General features: G+C 44.4%; 1 protein-coding gene across 1 annotated transcript in view; it reads left to right on the top strand.

Moving 5' to 3' along the window:
- Window positions 1-22,197, top strand: part of PMFBP1 (polyamine modulated factor 1 binding protein 1) — a 47,282-nt gene that overhangs the window by 24,448 nt on the left and 637 nt on the right. The window contains exons 7-20 of the mRNA XM_026493706.1: window positions 2,336-2,462; window positions 2,564-2,721; window positions 4,173-4,413; window positions 6,393-6,582; window positions 6,721-6,874; window positions 7,902-8,069; window positions 8,339-8,476; window positions 12,708-12,872; window positions 13,413-13,580; window positions 13,899-14,066; window positions 14,895-14,998; window positions 15,553-15,627; window positions 17,807-18,045; window positions 21,391-21,401. Coding sequence (XP_026349491.1) covers window positions 2,336-2,462; window positions 2,564-2,721; window positions 4,173-4,413; window positions 6,393-6,582; window positions 6,721-6,874; window positions 7,902-8,069; window positions 8,339-8,476; window positions 12,708-12,872; window positions 13,413-13,580; window positions 13,899-14,066; window positions 14,895-14,998; window positions 15,553-15,627; window positions 17,807-18,045; window positions 21,391-21,401 — 2,106 coding nt within the window. The remainder of the gene's footprint in view (window positions 1-2,335; window positions 2,463-2,563; window positions 2,722-4,172; window positions 4,414-6,392; window positions 6,583-6,720; window positions 6,875-7,901; window positions 8,070-8,338; window positions 8,477-12,707; window positions 12,873-13,412; window positions 13,581-13,898; window positions 14,067-14,894; window positions 14,999-15,552; window positions 15,628-17,806; window positions 18,046-21,390; window positions 21,402-22,197) is intronic.

The following is a 22,197-nucleotide window of genomic DNA, read 5'->3' on the forward strand; positions in this document are numbered from 1 at the left end:
AACTCCATCACCTATTTAACCCATTCTCCACCCACCTTCCCTCTGGTTACCTTCAATTTGTTCTATATAATTAAGATTATATAGAGCTCTTTCTTGATTTGTCTCTCTTTTTTTCCCCCTTTGCTCATTTGTTTTGTTTCTTAAATTCCATATATGAGTGAAATCATATGATATTTATCTTTCTCTGACTGACTTATTTCACTTAGCACAATGCTCTTTAGCTCTATCCACATCGCTGCAAATGACAAGATTTCATTCTTTTTTGTGGCTGAATAATATTCCATTATATATATATATCACATCTTCTTTATCCATTCATCAATTGATGGACATGTGGGCTGCTTTCATATTTTGGCTATTGTAAATAATGCTGCAATAAACATTGGGGTGCATGTTTCCCTTTGAATTCATGTTCTTGTATTCTTTGGGTAAATACCCTGTAGTGCGACTGCAGGAACCTCCATACTGTTTTCCACAGTGGCTGCACCAATTTGCATTTCCTAGTTGAGATCTTATCTTAAGTTCGTCATACCTGAACCTGAAGTCCAAGACAAAGCCAGCCACCTGAGGCCATACTATGGTCAGGCTTGCTAATCCTGAAATAGCAGCAAAGGAGAGTATGGCAGAGAGAGTAAACAACACATATAAGCGTTCCAACGGTCCTTTAGTGGAGGGACAGAGACTCCTCTTTCCAGGACTTTCAGATGCCAGAAAGTTTGAGTGAATGAGGAATCAGTACTGAATTTTGGAGTTCCTCCTTGGACATCTGTCAATATTTATTTTAAAGGTCAGTTCCATGTTATTCACGTCCTGACCTACAGGAAGATCTCATAACACTTTTATTTTTTTGTTTGAAAAATGTCTTTATTTCTCCCATACTCTTTTATTTTTTGTATAGTGGCCAAAAACACATAACATTAAATTTGCCATCTTAATGACATTTAAGTGTATATTTTAGTCATGTTAAGTCATATTTACACTGTTGTGCAACAGTTCTCTAGAACTCTTTCATCTTGCAAAACTGAAACTCTATAGTGACTAAACACTAATGCTTCTTTACTACTCCATTTTTTTTAAATGATGCAGACTTCCCCAAGAAACAGAATATGCTTTTCCCTGCCATTTTATGTGTCCTGTCCAATGCTTTCATGGTATCTGGATATTCTATTAGGAATGGAACTACCCAGGTCACAATTAATGCCAGATCTCAGCTGGCCTGGCATAGAGTAAGACTTTGAGCCCCTGCAGTGCCCACACCTAGGTCATATGGCGACCATCCTATATTTCTCCAGCTGTCCCTCCATCTTCATGCTGCAGTCCTCCCTTATTGACAACTCTGAAATCACATAACTATCCCTTGATGCCCAGATGACTAACTGCTCCTCCTCAGCCATGTGTTCTACCTTCTCTTAGTTATAGCCCATTCCCTTCTCCTTCAGAGTAGAAGCCAAAGTCTTTGCCCAAGGACTACCAGCCCCCCATGATATGATCACCCACTAACCTCTCACCTCATGTCCCCCACTCTCTCCATCACTCACCCCTCTAACCACATGGCCTCCCCCACGTTCTCTCCCCAGAGTCTGGTCACTGGCTAGCTCCCCTGTCTGCAGATACCTACAGATACTACAACATGGCTCACTCCCTCACATCCAGCAAGTCCCTGCTCAGAGGCACCTTCTCAGTGGGGCCAAACTCTCCATTCTATTTATAATGGCAACCCTCTCCCCCTATACACTTCTATTGTCCTTTTGCTGTTCCGTTTCTTCTATAGCACCTATCAACTATTAAATTTTCTACAAGTGACTACTTATGCTCTTTGTCTGTCTCACCCCACTATAAAGTCAATTCCATGGGGTCAAGTATATGTTTCTATGTTCTTATTCCACTGTCTCCTGCACCTAAGACAGTGCCTGGCGCATAGTAGGTGTTCCATCAGTGACTGTCAATTGTTGTAGGGCAGAAGGAGTGGTGGCTTTTGTGCACATTCTGCATAAGGGTGATAGTCTGCCATATCCTTTTTTTATTATTTTAATTTGTTTAATTGAGATATAATTGACATACCCTAAAATTCACTATGTAAAGTGTACAGTTCAGTGGTTTTAAAATAGTCACAAGGTTGGACAACCATCCCCACTAATTCCAGAGTATTTTCACTACTCCAAGAAGAAACCCTGTATGCGTGAGCAGTCATTCCCTGTCCTCCCTCCCTCAGCCCCTGGCACCTACTACTCCACTCTCTGTCTCTCTGGACTTGCCAATTCTGGACATTCAGCATTTTAGAAAGCATTCTTCCCTCATGTTCTCATCCTGCCCTGCTCCTGTCCTATCTGCCCAGATACTGAAGCACTTGCAGGAGCAGAAAGACAGCCAGTGTCTGCACGTAGAGGAATACCAGAACCTGGTGAAGGACTTGCGCATGGAGCTAGAGGCCGTGTCAGAGCAGAAGAAAAATATCATGAAGGGTAAACCGGGAGGGAGAGGGGGATGGGACACAGTGGGGAGAGGCAGAAGGGAGCCAGAGCCCTCCTCTGAGCAAGGAGCCCTCTCTCCCTTCCCGCCGTAGACATGATGAAGCTGGAGCTGGACTTGCACGGGCTGCGGGAGGAGACATCCGCCCATATGGAGAGGAAGGATAAGGAGGTCGTCATCCTGCAACGGCGGCTGCAGGAGCTACAGATGCAGTTCACGGAGACCCAGAAGCTGGGTTTGAAGAAAGACAAGGTAAGGCAAGAGGAGCTCCCTGGTTAGAACCACCAACAGGATAGGTGTGAGGCCAGACCTTGGCCAGTGCCAGTCCTGCAGCTGTGCACCCACGGTGATTGCTTGGGGAATATCAACACATGAGCAATGAGACAGCAGGTTCTTTAGGTCCAGAGGCAGTTCTGAAAGCACTTCTTTGGGACTTCATAGCACATAATAAATAAATAAAATACCATTATCCAGGGACCTTAATAGAGATATTGACTCTATAAGAGGTTCTTCCCCAGCCCTACATGGTAGAGAGTTTGGGACACACTTGCATTGTTTTTTTTATGCTTTCGTTTATGCTTGATAGTGGAAAGAAATGCTTTAAATATTGTGTAGCCTTATTAAGAACTTCAAGTGAATTTCGATGTATAAAATTACAAATATCTTATGAATATGCATATCAGACAGTTTGAAAATATTAATGGAACTATGCCCTGGAAGATCTGTAGTTGCCAATATAAATCAAGGTCTGGAAAAGCCTAGGAATGGAAGTAAGGAAAGAAAGGTTGTAAAACCAATGCAAGTTTGTGTAGTCAGCACAGTTCAACACTACACTTTTATCAGAGCTAGCAGAAATCACCCAACTAATTGGCTGATCATTCAGGCTCCGTATTTGGAGGTTCAGAGAGGATCCATTAGTCAAAATGGAAGTATCTGGAGAGATGACCACACACAGCCAGGAGTCTGGGTAAACAGCTTTGAGTCATTCATATATTCATTCAACCAGTATTTTTGAGCTCCTGTGATATGCCGAGCACCATTCTAGGCATTAAGAATATAATAACACATGCAACATCCCTACTCCCCTGGACCTTACATTCTAGAAAGACAGACAATAAACAAATCACAAAACTAATATATAATGTAATGCCAGGTACTGATAAATTCCTACAAAAGCTTGGTAGCTGTTTCACACAGGATGGTCAGGGAAGGCCTCTGTGATAGGGTGACATTTGGACAGAGATTTGAATGAAGTGAGGGAGCCACCCAGGCAGAGTTCTTGAGGAAAAATATTCCAAGCAGAGGGAGTAGCAAGTGCAAAAGCCCTCAGGTGGGAGTCTGCTTAGAATATTCTAGGAGACAAGCTGAAGCCAAGAGGGGTAGGGGTGGCAAGAGCTGAGGTCAGACCAGATCATGAGCATCCCAGGAGGTTGCTGTAAGGACAGTGGCCTTTTTCCAAAGAAATGGAGCCAGTGGAGGGTTTTGAGGAGAAGCAGAGCAAGATCTGACTTATGCTTTCAGAGGCCCCACTCTGGCTGCTGCACTGGGAACAGCCTGACTTGAGGCAGGGAGCAGAGGTAGGAGACTATGTGATATCCAGAAAAGAGAAGATGGTGGCTGGAGAGGGTTCAAGATAATCTGTACCTGGCTTCCCAGGGTCACTGCTCAGGCCTCTATCAGCATTCACGCTTTGCTTTCCTCAGCTCCTCCAAGAGAAAGATGAAATGCTGCATGAGCTTGAGAAGGAACTGGCACAGGTTCAGAACAGCCTCATGAAAAAGGAGATGGAGTTGGAGAAGCAGCAACGAATGGCAGCAGAACTTGAAATCACCATCCAGGAAGTGAAGCAGGATAAGTCCAGGGCAGAGTGTGGGGCCCTGCGAGCTGAGATCCAAAAGCTGAAGGACTGTCTCGAAGATGCCCAACAGCAACAGAAGCTGGCTGGTGAGGCCCCCAGCAGATGGTGTCCCAACCACATTTCAAACCCTCGGGGCTAGAGCAGTCCCCCCTCTTTCTCTGAATGGCCACTTCCTACTCCTTTCTCCACTCTTCACTCCAGACCTTCTTGTGATCTCATGGGACATCTCACAGGAATCACAATGCCCTTGTGAGCTCCTTCACTCACCCCTAACTGGGAAGGTGAACTGCTGAAAGCATATGTGTACTGTTTTCTCAGCAGCATCCGTTGAAGTTCACCTTTCCCCATCACAGGGAGGACAGGACTTTGCTTCTGTGCATGGCATTCCTCCCCATCTTCTCCAGGACCTTCGTCATTTACTCATCCCCCACTTTAGATATCTTCTCTCCCCTTTATTGCCCCCCAACACATTCTTTTCCTCACAGCCTGTGCAGCGGATCATGTCCTTGCTCCTCTGCTGAAACTGCTTTCTCAGAGGTCACCAATAACTTCTTGCCCTAAGTGTGGACTTTCCACTGGGGGGATGAAAACAATCAGAAATTAGGTACTGGTTATGGTTGCACACCTTTGTGAGTATTCCAGAAACCACTGACCCGTATGCTTTAAAGGGTTAAATGTTTTGTTGTGTGAGTGTCATATCAATTTAGGGGGTAAAAGGTCCTTGGTATGGCCTCCATCCCCACCCTCCTTTAACTGTGCATCTGTGTGTGCTGTTGATTTTCCACACTCAACAATTGTTTCCCAGCTTTGAAGATGTAGCAGGTCCCTTCTTCTTTCACAAATCTCACCATTGTTTCCTCTTTTCCCTCCTTCTCTGACAGTAGTCACCCATCCCTCAAACTCTGCCCTCCTCCCTCTACTCTCATTCTTGGGACAACTCCAAAACCTAGAGCCCCAGCTCTGACTTGGCACCTGTGGTCACTCTTGTCTTTAGAGAGTAGCTCCGCCTGGGCAACCCACCTTCCCATCTAATTCATCATTCCCTAAACTGAACTTTCTCTTCCCCGCTTAAAAAAGAAATCCCTCTTTCTTATTCCAAGGTATATCATTATTTCTGTAATGACACCATTTTTCTTCCAGTATCCCAGGCTGAGAAATGGAGACAAGGGTGATGTTTAAAACAGAAACTATAGTAGAAACTTTAGGATGTAGTAACATATTTGGTGTAGAGAAACTCCAGTAAGCAACTTACTTGATGTTTCTCCCTTTATACCCAGTAGGGGCAAGGGCATGGGCTAAAAGGATATTGTAGGAAGTCTTTCTCCATTTAATACATTCCAATTTTCTTAAAAAACTCTTTATGCCAGGTCTCTGCTCAAGAACCCACTAAATTAACTCTAAACATTTCTCTCTGGCTTTCAAAATCCTCCAAAGCCCTCTCCTGTCCATACACTCACTCAGCAGTCTCCCAGCACTCCTTCCCACTTTCCTTCCCAGTCAAACCAATCTCTTCCCACCCTCTTCCTACTTGCTTCCCCCATCCCATTCCCATGCATTTGCTCTAACATTCCCCCCATCTGGAATTCCCTTCCTCCACCTTATTCTCAGGCCCAGCCATCTCTGTTTCTCCCTAAGTCCATCCCCGACTGTTCTCATCCACATTGACCTTGCTTCACAGAAGTTCACAGTGAGTGCACACTTCACATGACTGTGTTCTCTATGTCGTGTGGGCCAGTTATGTCTTCCTCACGAGACTCTAAACTCCATTAGGGTCAGGATTTGTCCCTAATGACAGGATGAGTCACGTAAGAGATACTGAGCAATTTATATTGATTTTTTAACTTTAGTCCAGGAGCAGTCTACGGCTGGGGGGTAGCTGAAGACAGATAACAGAGCTCCTGAGGAGTGATAATGAGATGGAGAAAAATGAGGACGGGTTGGAAATTGAAGTAGGTCACAAAATGAAGGAACAGACTTTTTAACTGGTCTTATTTGACAGTCTGATCTTCCCACACACCCCCTTCTCCCACGCACATGTGCCTGGCTTGTCTGCTGTGTTCCGTAGCTCAGCAAGCCACCCAGTACAAAGAAGAGACCCTTCTGGCAAAGAGTAACCTGGAGGATGCCCAGAGGAAACTGCAAAGCTACCTTTTCCTGGAGAAGCAGAAGACAGAGACCATCCAGGAGCTGCAGAGAGAACTTCAGAAGCTGCAGAAGGATTCCTTGATGGCTGGAGAGGAACTCGCACCCAACAGGTACCTCCAGAGAGAGGGTCTGTCTCTGGGGAGCGGGTCTGGACACAGGAATGAGATAGCAAGCCCCATGCAGCCGGCTCACAATCTGCCAGCACAGACACTGGAGTCTGTCTTCCTGTTGTTGCCATTTTGCTTTAGGAAACGGATAGAGGAGCTGACATTAGAACTCTCTGAGGTCCGGAGGAAGCTTGAAAGTTCAGAAAAAGAAAAGAGGCAGTTTCAGAAGACAACGACTGAGCAGGAAATGAAGCTGAATGAATTGCTAGATCGTCTAAAACTCCTTCAACACCAGGTATAGAGGGCAACTAGGCTGCCAGCCCAAGCATCTGCTCTGCTGGAGACTAAATATATTAGTCTTTATTTGGGAAGATGCCACCACCAATCCATTCAAACTAATTGTCCAGAATTTGTGTTAGAATGCTAAGCCAGCCTATCAGCCCTAGTTCCCATGACTGATAACAAGCATTTTCAAGGGCTAAGCTTAAAAACGGAGGACATTGTTGGGTTTTTTTATATGATTCAAAAGCTATCCTTGTCAGTCATTTTAAAGTCTTTGATCTCTGAATTATTCTTTGTGTGCTTTTCTAAGATTTTTTTTAACTTTATTCAAAGAGGTTTTTACGTGGAAAGATTTGGTAAGTGGGAGAGAAGGTTGATGCTGTGGGAACTTGATCTATAAATAAAATAAGTTGGTATATCTAATTGAACAAAAAAAAATATTGCTGAGCATCTGAGGAAACTTTTTTTTTATTACCTATGCTAAATAACCAAGGAGTCACCCTCATATTTATCTCATTCTCTTTGTTTGCTTTGTTTTTTCAAAAATATATAGCCTAAGACTGCCTTTCAGGCCAGTCTTTAAAAAAAAAAATAGGGGGGGTGCCTGGGTGGCACAGCGGTTAAGCGTCTGCCTTCGGCTCAGGGCGTGATCCCAGCGTTCTGGGATCGAGCCCCACATCAGGCTCCTCCGCTATGAGCCTGCTTCTTCCTCTCCCACTCCCCCTGCTTGTGTTCCCTCTCTCACTGGCTGTCTCTATCTCTGTCGAATGAATAAATAAAATCTTTAAAAAAATAAAATAAAAATAAAAATAAATAGGGTTTTTTAAAATTTATTTGAGAGAGCAAAAGAGAGAGAGAGCAAGCACAAGTAGGGGGAGGAGCCAAGGGAGAGGGAGAAGCAGGCTCCCCACTGAGCAGGGAGCCTAGCCTGATACAGGACTCAATCCCAGGACTCCAGGATCATGACCTGAGCCAAACACAGACACTTAACTGACTGAGCCACCCAGGCGCCCTCTTTCAGGCCAGTCTTTATTTCTCAGCACAGGGAGCAAGCCTCTGCCAAAAGCAGTTTAACAGAGGAGCTTCAAGAGGTGACAAGATTATTGGAGGAGAAACGGGAGCAGTTGAAAAAGAGCAAAGAACAGGAGAAGTTGCTGGAGCAAGAGCTTGAGACATTCCGACAGGAGGAAAAAAAGAAAGAAAAAATGGTGAGAAGGAGAGTCCAGGAAGAGCTGGGTTCGTGAATCCAGGGCAAGTCTTGAGCCCCACTGAGCCTGGCAGCATACAGAGGCCATGGGTGCTCAAACCTCAGGAGAGAAGGGAGGGAAGGTAAGAAAGGCAAGTGAGAAGGAGAGAGAAGGCCCAAGACACCACAGGCTGCAGAATGGAGCTGTGGGCGTGGGAAGGAGGAGCAGGCTTCTAAGGGAGTCTGAGGTAATACCTCTTTTCTGGGCTTTGTTCTCTAATGGGGGAGCAGACAAAGGAAAATTTGAGGATGTTGGAGGAGGAAAATGAGAATGTCAAAGCACAGTTAATGCAATGTTCCACGCAACTGGAATCCTCTCTCAGCAAACAAAACGCCTCCCAGCAAGTCATCCAAGAGCTAAATAATGAGGTGAGTTGACAGAAACCCTGAGAGAGTGAGAAACTTGAACCCTGTGACCCTTGACCTGAAATGAGCACTTCTCTCTCCTCCAACAGAAATGCAATGTGCATCCTGTGGCGCCTATAGTTCCACTTGTCTCCCTGAAGTGGGGGTAACCCTTCCACACCCGTTTGCTTAGCCAAGGAAATGTTTCTCCCACATGTGGAGGGTCTTATTTAATATCTGCTGGAGCTCCCAAACTATCTTATTTGGGCTTTGGCAGCAATCTTCCACAGCAACATTTCAGACCAGAGTTGAGTGAGTCTACTGTGGGCAATTTGCTTGGGAACACTACCAAAAATAGTGCCAAAGCACTAAAAAGGGACGGAAAGGGAGACAGCTATTTATCATTATGCAAATAAAGATGACAGAAAAGAGTAAATGGCATCTAGCATATACAAGGCACCATGCTTGAAGTCAGTCATCATTTATTAACCGTCTACTTACGGCCTTTACATGCCTTCCATCTGCTTGACTCCCAATAAGATAGAGATTACTATGATCCTCATTTTACAGAGGAAAAAAAGGCTGGGGCTCAAGGTAACTGATTAATAAGCAATAAGATGGACCAGTGTTTGAACCTGGATCATCTAGCTCTAACACCTAACCTCTTTCCCGAACTTCATCATGAAAGGCAAGACTTTCCCTAACTGAATATATTTCATCTTTCTGCAGGAAACAAATATAGCATCTTGATAGGTGGTCTCTTGGGTTACAAATGAAAGACAAAGAAGCTCTGATTCCTTTATAATTTAGGAAGAAAAAATGTTATCTTAGATTACTATGGACTATGCAAAGTATAAGAATAGCACTGCCCGATGGAAATTTCTGTGGTGATGGAAAAGTTCTATATGAGAGCTCTCTAATATAAAATATCTACTAGCCATATGTGGCTGTTGACTACTTGGAATATGGCTTTGTATGACTAAGAAACTGAATTTTTAATTTTAATATTAACTAATTTTAGTTTTATTAAAATGTAAATAGCTTCGTGTGGCTAGTGGCTACCATATTAGATAGCACAGAAATTGACATTTCTGGAGTTTTGTCCTCCAGATATATAAATCTCTCCTTTGCTGTGGTCCAGAGTTGAGTTCTGAGTCACTGAAATCCACAAGGAACCTCACTGAATGTAAGGGATATTATCTGAGTATTTAATATGGGCTGTTGTCATATTTGCCAAAAGAAAGATAGCCATGTAAGTGTGGAAGTAATGCATTCATTTCAGAATTCCTTTGATGGCAATCAGGAGAGGAGAGGGTTTTGTGTGTGTGTGTGTATAAGCATGTTCAACTTTTTAAAAGCGTACCTCATATGTATTATCAGTTGAAACAGTCATTGAAAGAGGCTTAGTTTTGCATTCTAAAATGCAGTTTCTTTCATCAATATTCCATATCTCAATTTTTAAAGTTACCATGTGAAAGCAAGAGGTCTTGAAATTTTTTTCATCTCTTTGATTCTAGGACGTTTTTCCACTACATTTTATAATTAATTGCTATTAATAAGAAAGCTAATTTATTTTACATATTTATTCTGTTTGGACTTCTTGTTGAACTCACTTCTAAGCAGTAATAGTTTTTCAGTTGCTTCTCAAGGATTTTCTAGGTAGATGATTATATCATTTGCAAGCAACAAAAATTCTCTAAACCTTCAGACTATTTATTCTTTTTTTTTTTTTCTTGTCTTATTGCATTGGACAGTACCTACAGTTTGGTGTTCAACAGTAGCATCCTTTTCTTGCTTTTAAGATTAATGGAATCCATCTGTTTTGGTATGATGTTCTTTGTAATATGATGAATAAAATTAATTAATTGATCCTAATTTTGGCCCATCCTTACATTCCCAGTACAAGTCCTGACTGTGTGTCATGTATTACTCTTTTAAAACAATACTTGGAATGTTCTAGAAAGTAAAATAAGGTCAGTATGACTGGAGTGTAGTAATCAAGGGGGATATTGGTATAGGAGGAGAGTAGAAAGATAGGTAGTGGTAGACGTTGTGGGCTCTGTTAAGCAGTTTGGGGTTTTATTCTAAGAGCAATGAAAAGACATTGATGAAATTTCCTTAAAGGGGCTGGAGAGGTGATTTGAGCTAGGTTTTCAAATAGAACTCTGACTAATGTATGGAAATATATTGCAGAGAGGGAAATGAGTGATCCAGTTAGGACGCTATTGCCATTCAAGTTAGTGGCATCAGTGAAGACAGAAGTTAGCAAATTCATGATGTGTTTTTGCAGTAGAATTGACCAGACTAATGATGGACTGAATGTGAGAGGAAGCAAGGAATCAAGGATGACTTAGTGAAACTCACTTATAAAACCATCTATTTAGGCCTAACTCTTTTGGCAAGGGAGAGAGTACATCTTTATGATAATTTTTATTAAAACTCTTTGATTTTATTATTTACATATATCTATATATAGATATAGATATATATAGGTTTTCAGTATCTTTCTCCAAGCTAAACCACTGATGTTAGAGAAATTTAAAATAAAGCCTCCAAACTCCAATGGACTTTTAGTTCATAACAGCCTTCCCAACTTACCTCTTTTCTCCTTAAAAAAAAAAAAAAAATACCACTCCTCCCTGCCCCAGATTTTTCTATGGTTTTGCCACAGCTTCTTTGTCCCAGATTGCAATTCGCTTTCATTCCCAAAGAAACCCATCTTCTGCTGGTAATTTTTTAAAAGTAAAAACAATAAATACATAGTACAAATAATAAATAATATATATTTATTACATATAAATAATAATACACAATTAATTAAGCTTCAGTTTTAGCTTCTAGCATCACTGTAATTTATGTCACCACCCTTCTTTTTGTTATCTTACCTCTGTGATGAATTTCCTGATTTGGCCACTAATTATCAGGAGCTTACAGTGAATTGCAGTTTCTCTTCAGTGATTCCCCTGGTTTATTGGGCAGACCCAGTTGACTCCATGTTTTCAGAAGTCCCCAAAAAAAGATGCATTTCTTTTTGCAGAAGACCAAATAATTTGATCTTTAGGAATGGTTTCATTCCCGGGACATGTAAATATAGAGTCAGAAGTACAATCTAACTCTCTCATCTCACCAATTCCTAGAGTTGAAGATACTCAAAATTCCATCTGAAAAAATAAATAAACTTCAAGCACGGAGCAGTTACTGAAGAAAACCTAGTGGAGTGTGTTTCTGTGTAGATGGCCACATAGAGAATGTGGGTTATTAAAATATCAAAAGCAGATAAAATACCAAAGAACAGAAGTTGGGAATGTGAATTTCTAAGGTCTCCCTTCTGCTTCCAGATTTGGAAGTAGATCTCTACCCTGTGCTTAAAAGTATTTAATAATATGTCCAGTTACTTAGCATGTTCATGACCATACTCACAGCTATATAGTAATTTATACCTTACTAAGCCCTTTTCACCTATATAATCTCATTTGATCATCACCAAAACTCTATGAAACAGTTGAAAGTAACTGGTTTGCAGAAGAGGAAACTGAGGCTCCGAGAGATTAATTAAATGACAGAACCACAACCTCTAACTCCAGATCTCAATTCCTTTTAACTATAGCATGAATACTCATTACTAAGTTTAAGACACAGACTTCAGTTTTGAAACATGCTTTACCAGAACTACATGTTCAGTGCATCCCTAATTCTAAACATTGCCATACAAAATATTTCATTCAGTCAAAAACAATTATTTAGTACTTACTGAGCACATATTATGTGCCATGCACTAAGCTATAGGCAGTGGGGATACTGCAGTGAAGGAAGCACATACAGTCCTGCTTTCATGGTGCATCAAGTCCAGTGGATTATGTCAGGAACTAAGGAAGCCATAAAATGTACAAATGAAATGTTGTATCATGGTTCCTAACCTAGAACCGAATTCCAGATCTTTATTAGAGGCTACAAAGTCTGTGAAAGGGATTATTCATGTACTTGATATATCATGGCCCAGTACTGCCAGTACCCCTTGTATGTGGGGGAACTGCTAACTTAGAAGGGGAAGTGTGGGGAGAGGGGTGCAGAAGAGCACCTGCCTGGAAAGGCAGCTCTTCTTTTTATAACAGTGAGGGGAGGGTGGGGACCTTATCACAGACTGCTCTGCATGTTAGCGCAGAGAGAAGAGAGCCCAGCTCTTGTCCATTTCCTGAAGACAGAGAGAATGCCTCTATAGGCATGAACCTTGATAGTGATGTTCCCCCTCCTAAAGCTAGTCCTTCAGAAGGAGGCCTTAGAAAGTCTGCAGATCCAGCTGGAGAAGGCTGTGCAGAAGGAGAAGCAATATCTCCAGAACATGGTCAGTAAAGAAGCCTATGAGGAATTGTCCCGAAAGTCAATCGCCTGCCAAGATGACCTGACACAAACTCTCGAGAAGGTAAGCCATATCCTCTCACCTCCAGGGCTGTTTGGGGCAAAGAAATGTCTGAGTAGCACAAGAAGTGCAAGAGTCAACCCCTGCACAACTGGCTGTCACTAGGACGATCTGCAAACTCTTGCATGAGCTGGGATGTCCTTCTAGGGAAGGCTTGCCTCCTCGTAGTGAGTCTTCTTTTTGGGCGGCAAAACGCAAAGAATGAGGCCAAATCTAACGAGTCTTTCTGCCCACAGGTGACCCAGGGGCAAAGTTTTCCCAAAATCTAGGTTGTCTGGGCAATTTGTGCCCCACCCATTGTTGATCATGCCTAGCTGATCAGTTCAGAGAACTGGAAAAAGAGGAAATGGGGTAGAACGAGGATGTAGCAAATCAACCACTGTCACCTCCCACCCCTCTCTGGGACACTAGGCAAGTGACCAGGTGTCTGTGCCACCCTGAGCAGAGGATGGGGAGGGACTAGAACCCTTCTCCATTTAGCACTCAATAGAATGGCCCGAGGAACTGTGACGGCCATTCGCATCCCCTTTGTCTTTTTGGAAGCTCAATCATACAACCTCAGAGACCAAGAACCTGCACCGAAGCTTGGCACAGGCCCAAGAGAGGAAAGTTCAGCTGGAAGATGAAATCATTGCTTACGAGGAGAGGATGAAAAAGCTCAACATGGAATTAAAAAAACTGCAGGGCTTCCAACAGCAGAGCGAACTAGAGGTGAGAAGCAGCCAGGAGCTCAGGCTGCCTTCCTGTTCCAGGTCCCCAGGGTCGGTCTCCTCTTGCCCCGAAATTCTTTAGTACAGAGCCATTCCCTTTGGCTAACCGGTTGCCTCCACTTGCTGGCTCAGGGAGCTTCAGGTAAAGGCGGCAACAATCAGAGCAGGGGCGCCCTCTGCTGGTACTGGAAGCAAAGCGCCCCCTAAGGAGTCTCCCAAAGCCAAGAAAGCACCCTTCTGCCTTGTCACAGAGGCTCTGGGCTCAGAGCAGCCTGCCGGCCGGCCGGACTCTCCCTCCTTACTTTGCGCCCCTGAGCAGGTGCAAGCCTTCGACAAGAAGCTGGAGGAGATGAGCAACCAAGTGTTGCAGTGGCAGAAGCAGCACCAGAGTGACCTCAAGATGCTGGCAGCTAAAGAGGAGCAGCTCCAGGCCTTCCAGGAGGAAATGGCAGCCCTGAAAGAGAACCTCCTGGCAGACGAGAAGGAGGTGGGCACTCCTCAGCTTCCGGTCACTTCCTCCCAGATCCTCCCAGCACATGCACAACTGCCTAGATACTAAACCGACCTTGGCGGGGGTGGGGGTGCCTAAGAGCAAGGAATGGACACCCCCTAGGCCACTCTATTCAGTACAAAGTAGGGTCCGGGTGCTCTAAGGCCCACAGCAGTTTGTCTCAACCCAACTGTCTTCCTGTGCCTTCGTTGATAGAGATAGTGTGCAAAACAAAGGCCCACTCCAGAGAAGAGAGTGCCATCTCTGTCAGGTATACCAGCCATCCCTGACTTAGATAACCCCCTGAGCTGTCCTCCTCCAGAGCCCATCCTGACACTTTCACTTACACTGCAGCAGAATCTGCTAAGAGATCTTTGAGTATGCCCTATGCCCCAGTCTCTGAGCAGTGAAGTTCATGGCAGGAGGCCATAGGATATCTCGGTGTAGCCACAGGGCCTTTGCTCGCATTAGAAAAAAAGGCATCCATTCCTCAAGATATTTTTTCTTTCATCTGTTAAAAAATTGGCTTAACATATTGCTTTTTAAAAGCAAGATGTTTTAATGCCATTGCCCAAAAATCATTATTGTAAGTATACACATCTACTTTGTCTCTACTATAAACGGTGCCCTGCTCAGAGATGTCACCTTTGTGTGCATGCACTGCTGGAGGTAGAGATCCTGCTGTGGCAGGTCCAACTCTGGCCTAGGGTTGAACAGCAGAACCAATGTTTCTTCTTCCAGGAAGAGAGAAGAGAACTGATTTGGGAGCAGGGAGGTGACAGGCCTATACCCCCCCCCCAATCTCATTTTCTTCTTGTACCAAAGCCCTGTTGTGTGCCCCAGAGGTCTGCAGCTAAAGACACCTGCAGATTACGCCGAGAGAATGATCAGATTATGTCCAACATGGAGCAATGGGCAAAAGAGCAGAAGTAAGTACGGAAGTAAAAAGTAAGGCAGGGTTCCAAGGCCTGGGCTGAGCTGAGAAACTGCACATGTGCCAAAGAATAGTGTGTGTGTGTCTCTCTCTCTTACACACACACACACACACACACACACACACACACACACACTGCCCTCTAGGGAAATGAACTCAGTAAGAGCCCACATTCAAGAACTGGGAATAAGATGGAGGGGCCTCAACTCTTCGGGCAGAATCAGGAAGACCTGCTGACTTGGAAACAGGGCAGCTCCAAGATAAAAGGGATGCTTTGCTGTGGGTCAGATTTCCTCTTCCCAACCTGAAATCTGGCTTCCCTGCCTGGATCCCTTGAACTCACCTGAGATCACAGTGATTTTGCATAGTAATTGAGAATGGAAGTTTCCCTCAATTGCCAGGTGCTAGGGAGGCTCTAGCTCTGGAGATTAGGTGACGAGCTGGGGTCTAGGGCTCAGCAGATGACTTGCTGAGAACACCAGCCTCCCAACCAGCCAGCTCGTGCTCTTCCTCATGTCTGGGAACTTTCTCTTATGGATTTTATTACAGGATCGCCAATGAGAAACTAGGAAACAAGCTCCGTGAGCAGGTCAAATATATTGCCAAGCTGACTGGTGAAAAAGAGTAAGTCACCCACACCACCCAGGCTGCTGCTTGGGTCCTAAGGAGAAGGGTCAGCCATGAGCCAGGGCTGGGTTTATCATTAGATACATACATCTGACCTCAGAAAAGGGCTGGGACTGTGGAAAGATTCCGGGTTATGAATCTGCATTTATGAGACCTTGGGCATATCACTTCACCTCTTTGGGCCTTCCCTCACCAACAATACAGAAAGGGGTTACTAGTTTCTATGCCCCTTCCCACTGTTACCTGCTATGATTCTCAGAGGACAAAAATACTAAGAAGGAAACAGGAACTGAAAGGCAGGGTAGAGGCTAAGCTGCTATAACAAAGAGACCTCCAAATGAAGGATCATAGAACATGGAAGAACCATTCCTGGGAGATGAAGGGTCCAGGCTGGTGAGGTTCCTCTGCCCCACATGGTCATTTGGGGACCTAAGTTCCTTCTACTTGTTGCTCCACCCTCCTCTGTGGCCATGCGTCATCCTCATGGTCAAAGGTGGGTCAGCAGACTGTGGTGTGGGAGGAGTGTTGGAAGTTTGGGAACAGAGATGAAAGTATGGATGTCTAAAACCAAGATTTCAGAGATGGTATAGCCACCGATAATGACAAGCTCCCAACCTTTTGTTAGGGAACACTTAGAAAATAACCACATTTGTTTGGCACAGTGGAAGAATTTGGGATGAGTTGTTCGTGATGAAGTTGACCAACCAGTGGCTGCCCCAGGAGCTGAGGGTGTCCACATCTCAGCACACCTAGAATTCATTCATCAGCCCCAGGTGGAAAGCTCTGTTCTGAGCTGTGACCACAGGATGGTGGCTGAGTTTAAGGAGAAGACAAGATCATTGGAATACATAAGTCAGGAATTGAGAGGCTTGGATAGCGTGTGCAGGAGGTTGAAGGCATGGGGAATGCTGACAGGAGTGGACCAGATAGAGTAGCAGAGAACCAGGGAATGAGGCCATGGTGAGGACCCCGCCTCCAGGCCTAGTGGCATATGGAGTGTGGCGATGACACGACAGGCTCCAGGGGTGTCTTCAACACTGGCCAGGTTTATAGAGAGCAAGAGGGCAAAGCATAGGCCCAGAGAAGTTCAGAATGAATTATTTTATTTCCCTCTAGAAAAGACCATGAAATTTTCCACTAGGACAAAAGCATTTTCTGAAAGGGATTAGCTAAAAGAGAAATTGTAAAAATCTGAAGGTAACAGAGCATTTCAGGCTTTTTCTTATAGTGTGCCAAACTCCAGGTTCTGTTTCACAAAGAACTCGTTCCTGAGTTTGAACCTGTTTGAAGAAAGACCATCTTTTTATAATAATAATAATGATACAAATAATATTTATCTGTTACATGTGCGAGGCACGGTTCTAAGTGCTTTATATGTATTAGTTTATTTAATCTTTGTAAGAACTCATGAGTTCAGTACCATTAAAGTCTCCATTTATGGATGAAGAAAGAGAGGAACCCAGAGGCTAAATAACTTGCCCGTGGCCTCATGAATAGCCAGAATTCCAACTTGGAAGTCTGGTTCCAGAGCCCACAGTCACCCACTGCCTTCGACATCGGTTTGGAGAAATATGACCAGTTATGGAGCCACAGGAGATATGCTAAGTTCTTTCACCTCACCTACATCACTGCCACCATTTCTTTATCCGTAAGATGGGGACAAGTTACTTGCCCAGGCTCTCAACAGAGCTAGGATCCCCTGTGCCCTCAACCTTCCAGCAAAGGGAGGGGAAAGAACTTGGCTTTGGCATCCGAACTGGATGAAAGTGTTTCCCAGGCACAGCCGGGACAGCCCAGGCACATGGGATTGTTCATGACAGCCTTCCAGCTCTTCAAATCAAATTTCTATCATTTGTCAAACTGAAGCTTTAGATGAAGTGCAGAAGGCAGATCAGAGTCACCTGTCCCCATCTGACAGATATGAAAATGGGCCCTGAGCTGACCTAACGCAGTGGCTCAGAAGTACCGGTGTTGTGTCCGCCTCAATCCTGGGCTCGGCTTCTTCCAGAAAATACACATAGGCCTCCATTTCTCTGGAGTATGAGAGCACCAGCTCTGAAAAGACCTGGATGTCCATGGCCCTCCTTCCTGTGGCACCTTTATCTGCCCTTTCTGGTGGGAAACCAAGATGCTGAAGCAGACCAAACAACTCCTATCCTTCCCTCTCCTTCCCCAGCCACCTCCACAATGTAATGGTCCATCTGCAGCAGGAAAACAAGAAACTGAAGACTGAGATAGAGGAGAAGAAGCTGAAAACAGGGCACCCAAGGCTATACACCAAAGCCCTAGGTCCAAGCAAGACAGAGCCCATACAGAAGGGAAAATTGTGTGCCACCTTGGGCTGGAGGGGGACGACCCAGGATGTGAGCCAAAGAATGGACATCACCAAGTTTGTTGGGATACCCCACTGCTCAGGTATGTCTGCCATTTGTCTTTTGCTATGTATATGATCTCGTCTTTCTTAGTCCCATGGTTCAAAGAAATAGCAACCTCCTGATATTATTTCTCAAGAAGAGATCACTGGATGGGGAATTCAAAGTAGGAACTGGGGGACAGATCTTCTGTTTAGCTACTCTGGACCAGAGATCACTGTTTCCTTGTATGTTGAGGGAAGAGGTGAGTGAATTAAGGCTCATTCTTATCTAAGACTCTTTGATGACAGCCAAGTGTCTCATCTCTCAGACCTATCCCTTCCCCTGACCCAGTCCCTTTTGGAAAGTGTGGGGACAAGAGAGGCACAGACAGAATAAACATCTTCCTCCCGTAACGTGTTCTGAAAGCCGCACAAGAGCATCCCGCTCCCTTGTACAGCCTGGATCCATAGATACCTTTTCTGTCACCTGTAGACCCCACATTATCCCAGAGGGAAGAAGTCACCCCATGGCTGCCCAGCCATGAGGCCAGTCCTTGAGGAATCATCTCATTAATTTCTCCTCAAATCAAGACTGTCATTTCCTCCCTGTTCCTTCAGGTTCCTCATATTGCTAGAATCAGCACCTTGCCCTGAGCATCATTTCCACGTACGTTTTTCAGAGGACAATGATTTTCCGTCCCTCTCTCTTGACCTGGATCAGCTCTTACAGGAATGTGTCAAGGTCCCTGCCTATTTTGCAAGATGTTAACATTTTATTGAGTTTTGCCCACTTTCTCCCGTGGAGTGAGCATTGGAACCATACTACCATCTCCAGACCCAAACTATAAAATAAAGACATGAGCATAGCAGTCTCAGTGAGCTCTTGGCGTCTTGCAGACATCTCTGCCCCCTCCAGCCCCCAGCAACATGTTCATCCCTGTTTTCTCTGGATTCTAAAAGACATAGTCTCTTTCATATATATGGGAGAGCTGTAATTCCCAAAACAAGCCTCTGGATTATCTGGATTAGTTTTTACACCAACAAGAGATAATTAGCTCCCCCTTTATTTTTTCCATCTGTCTGGTATTTAAGAAAAAAAATCTTAACAACCTCAAAAAGGAAAGTAATCCCAAGATCCAAAAGAAAGGAAGAGAAATGAGTGATACATTTTCCGAACGGAGGAGGGAGATAGCCATCTGCTTTCTTTCCGCCATATTGCATTTCTCCTTTTAACAATTTTATTTTTCTCCCCAGCCAGCTCAATACAAGTAAAATTCCATTACAACAAACTCCAAGGACAGTTAAACTATGTTATTGTGGTAGGATTTTGTTAAACTGAATACATGTCTGGAATTTATATTCCTGGTCTGTAGGAAATTGAGAGAAATAGCTACTAAGGTAAAGTAAGAGAAAGAAATGAAAGAGTTTGCATCTCAGGGTAGGGTGGCAGGAGGAGTGAAGAAACCCATTTGCTGGTAAGGATTCTTAAATATTCTTGCCTCCCTCCCCAGCCAGACAAAAGCCAAGACATGTTACATAGCATGCCCCACCAGTACTTGGCAAGGGCAAATACCAAAAGTGCAGCGTGGGGCAGGAGTGACGGGCATCACTGATAGTCTCTGCTGTGACAGTTGTCTGCTTGTTTATGCTTGTTTTTGACTATGTACCCCCCCTCCATCGGGTTTAGAGTAAGGATATATTTTCCAGAAGAAAAAAAGAAGTCAAGAACCTGGTACTAATGAAACGATTTCCCGCTTCTAGCCTGTGGCCCATTTATTCAAACAAAATTTCAGTGTCATTAAAATCCCCAGTACAGTCTACTGAAAAAAAAAAAGGCATTCTGTCTCTATATTTATGAAAATGTATCATGTATGTTAGCCAAAGACAATAGTAGCTGGATACTTTGAATGTTGCATGTTTTTTCAAAGTTATCTTTCACTTCCTGTGGGGTGATTACACCAGAGCACGGCAGGTAGTGAGTTACGTGGAGCGAAGGGGCAGCAGAGCTGAAAAAAAAAGATATGTCATCCAGCCATCTGGCCTTGCAAGCCTAGCCAGGGAGATCTGATGAGGTAGAGGCGTTGAATTTAGGGAAATGTAATTTCTCTAAAGATAAGAGAAAGGGCAAGAAAGCTAACTATAATTCTGTAAGAAATAACCAAAGGGGTTTCTAAAAAAGTAGTTTGAAGAGCTAATAATAGAAATGGTCTTTGTATGATAGATTAATGATGGATTCATGTCATTATACGTTTCCCAAACCTGTGGAATATATAACACCAAGAGTGAACCCTCACGTAAACTATGGGGTCTGTGGGATCAGGTGTCAATGTAGGTTCATCGAGTGTGACAAATGAACCACTCAGGTGGGGGATGTTGATAGTGGGGAGGCTGTGCTTGTGTGGGGGCAGGAGGTAAATGGGAAATCTTGGTACTTCCTGCTCAATTTTACCGTGCACCTAAAACTGCTCTAAGAAGTAACCAAAGAGAGGAAAGAAAGAGTCACGAAGCTAGGACTGGCTTTAGCCAAGGGGATTGTCAGTAAAATAAGTGCTTCAGCCACCCAGTGGGAAGATGTCACTCAGATTCTGATACCTGGGGCCCACAGAATCCTTTGCAGCAGATCCTCTTCTACCCACCTGGAGTATAATTTCCTCCCCTGAGCTGAAGAAACCCAGAGCAGACATCAGCCACCACAACCTGCCACCCTAAAAAAGGGAAGGAGAAGCTCTCTGCACCAACCGTGATGCCCCATAAGCTCTTGGCTTTTGAGCCTTCTCTACACAGCCCAGTGGAGGAGGAAGCTTCCTGCCATAGAGAGGACCTGGCAAGCAAGCTCTGGGGTCCCTAGAATGAGCCCCCATCTCAGCCTGAGACCCTCAACTGCTGACATCTTTCATGTGTCTAAAGTACCATTACCATCAACTAGGCATTTAAGGGGAGATGCACGTGACTGAGAGCAACAGGGGCCCCGGAAAGACGTCCGGCTCAGCGGCCTCGCTGTTCCCTCACATCAGGAAGCCTGAAAGCCAGTCTCCAGAACCCACTTCAGGGCCATTGTCACAGACATGCTTTTGTATCTATAGGGGGGTGGAAATTGGTTACTATCTGAGGAAGAAATGGTAAGAATCAGAGTATTAAAGCTGGAAGGAACTTTAAGGTGGATCTGAATGGAAAACGTCCATAATTTAAAGAAAACATGAGAGAGAGAGGTCCAGACAGACTCTTGTGCTGAAGTCCCAACACCAAAACATTCAGGAAGCGCTTCTGGGGGGTGGGGAGCACCCCCACACACAGCCTGTGGCACCTGTATGTGCCAGGTGTCCTTGCCAGGTGTTCCTTGTTTTTAAATGAGAAGGTGGGGTTGACCCATGGTTTTCTTAACCTCTGGCTTCATTTTTGTGACCTAGGGAACTTGAAGGTAAGTTCATGACCAACGTCACAGCCTGTTCGTTAGTGACAAAGCTATATTCACTGGAACCTCAATTTTTGCCCTGTTCTGTTGCATCCCTAGCCCAAGTCTGTAAATAGATCACATACCCAGCTTACTTCTTTCCACAGAGCAGGTAGACACGTTCTGCTAGCCCTCCAACCTGGTGCCAAGATTAGAAGCCTTCCCAGATGAGCAGCCAGCAGCCCTGTCTTCACTCCAGAGCCATGAAAAGTCAGTTTCTACCTGAATTCCCAATAAAGGCAGTTAGAGGTAAAAAGAATGGAAGTAGAGGTGGTAGCTGGTGCTGGCTGGTGAAGCCAGGCTTCCAAACTCATCCATAAAACACTTAAATTTTAAATTCACATCCCAGGAACAAAGTGAGAAAGGGAATAGAAGTAAGAGTATGACCCAAGAGGCTGGAGCTTAGCACTGCTGGCCTGGGATCAAGGTGCTTCTGAGCCCCAGGCCAAGCCTGCCAGTGATTCAGCCCCAACACAGAATCTTGCAACCAGCACGTGGGAGAAGCCCCACCCCAGGGGATCACAAAATAAGGGCCACGGATGATGCAAAGGGCCAAATACCCAAAAAGCCACCTCAGCAGATACGGGCTGCTTAATAAGAGAAAAAAGACTAGATGATCCAGCAAGGATCATCTTTTATGTGCAAATCAGTAAGAAATATTTTATACTGTTTTTGCCAATACGTCACCCTTCCACGTGCGGAGCAGAAACTTCTGCCATTCTGAGCAATAGAGCAGCCAACCCACTCCTGGGGAAGGGCAGAG

Source organism: Ursus arctos, unplaced genomic scaffold, assembly GCF_023065955.2.
Source record: "Ursus arctos isolate Adak ecotype North America unplaced genomic scaffold, UrsArc2.0 scaffold_19, whole genome shotgun sequence".
Lineage (NCBI taxonomy): Eukaryota > Metazoa > Chordata > Mammalia > Carnivora > Ursidae > Ursus > Ursus arctos.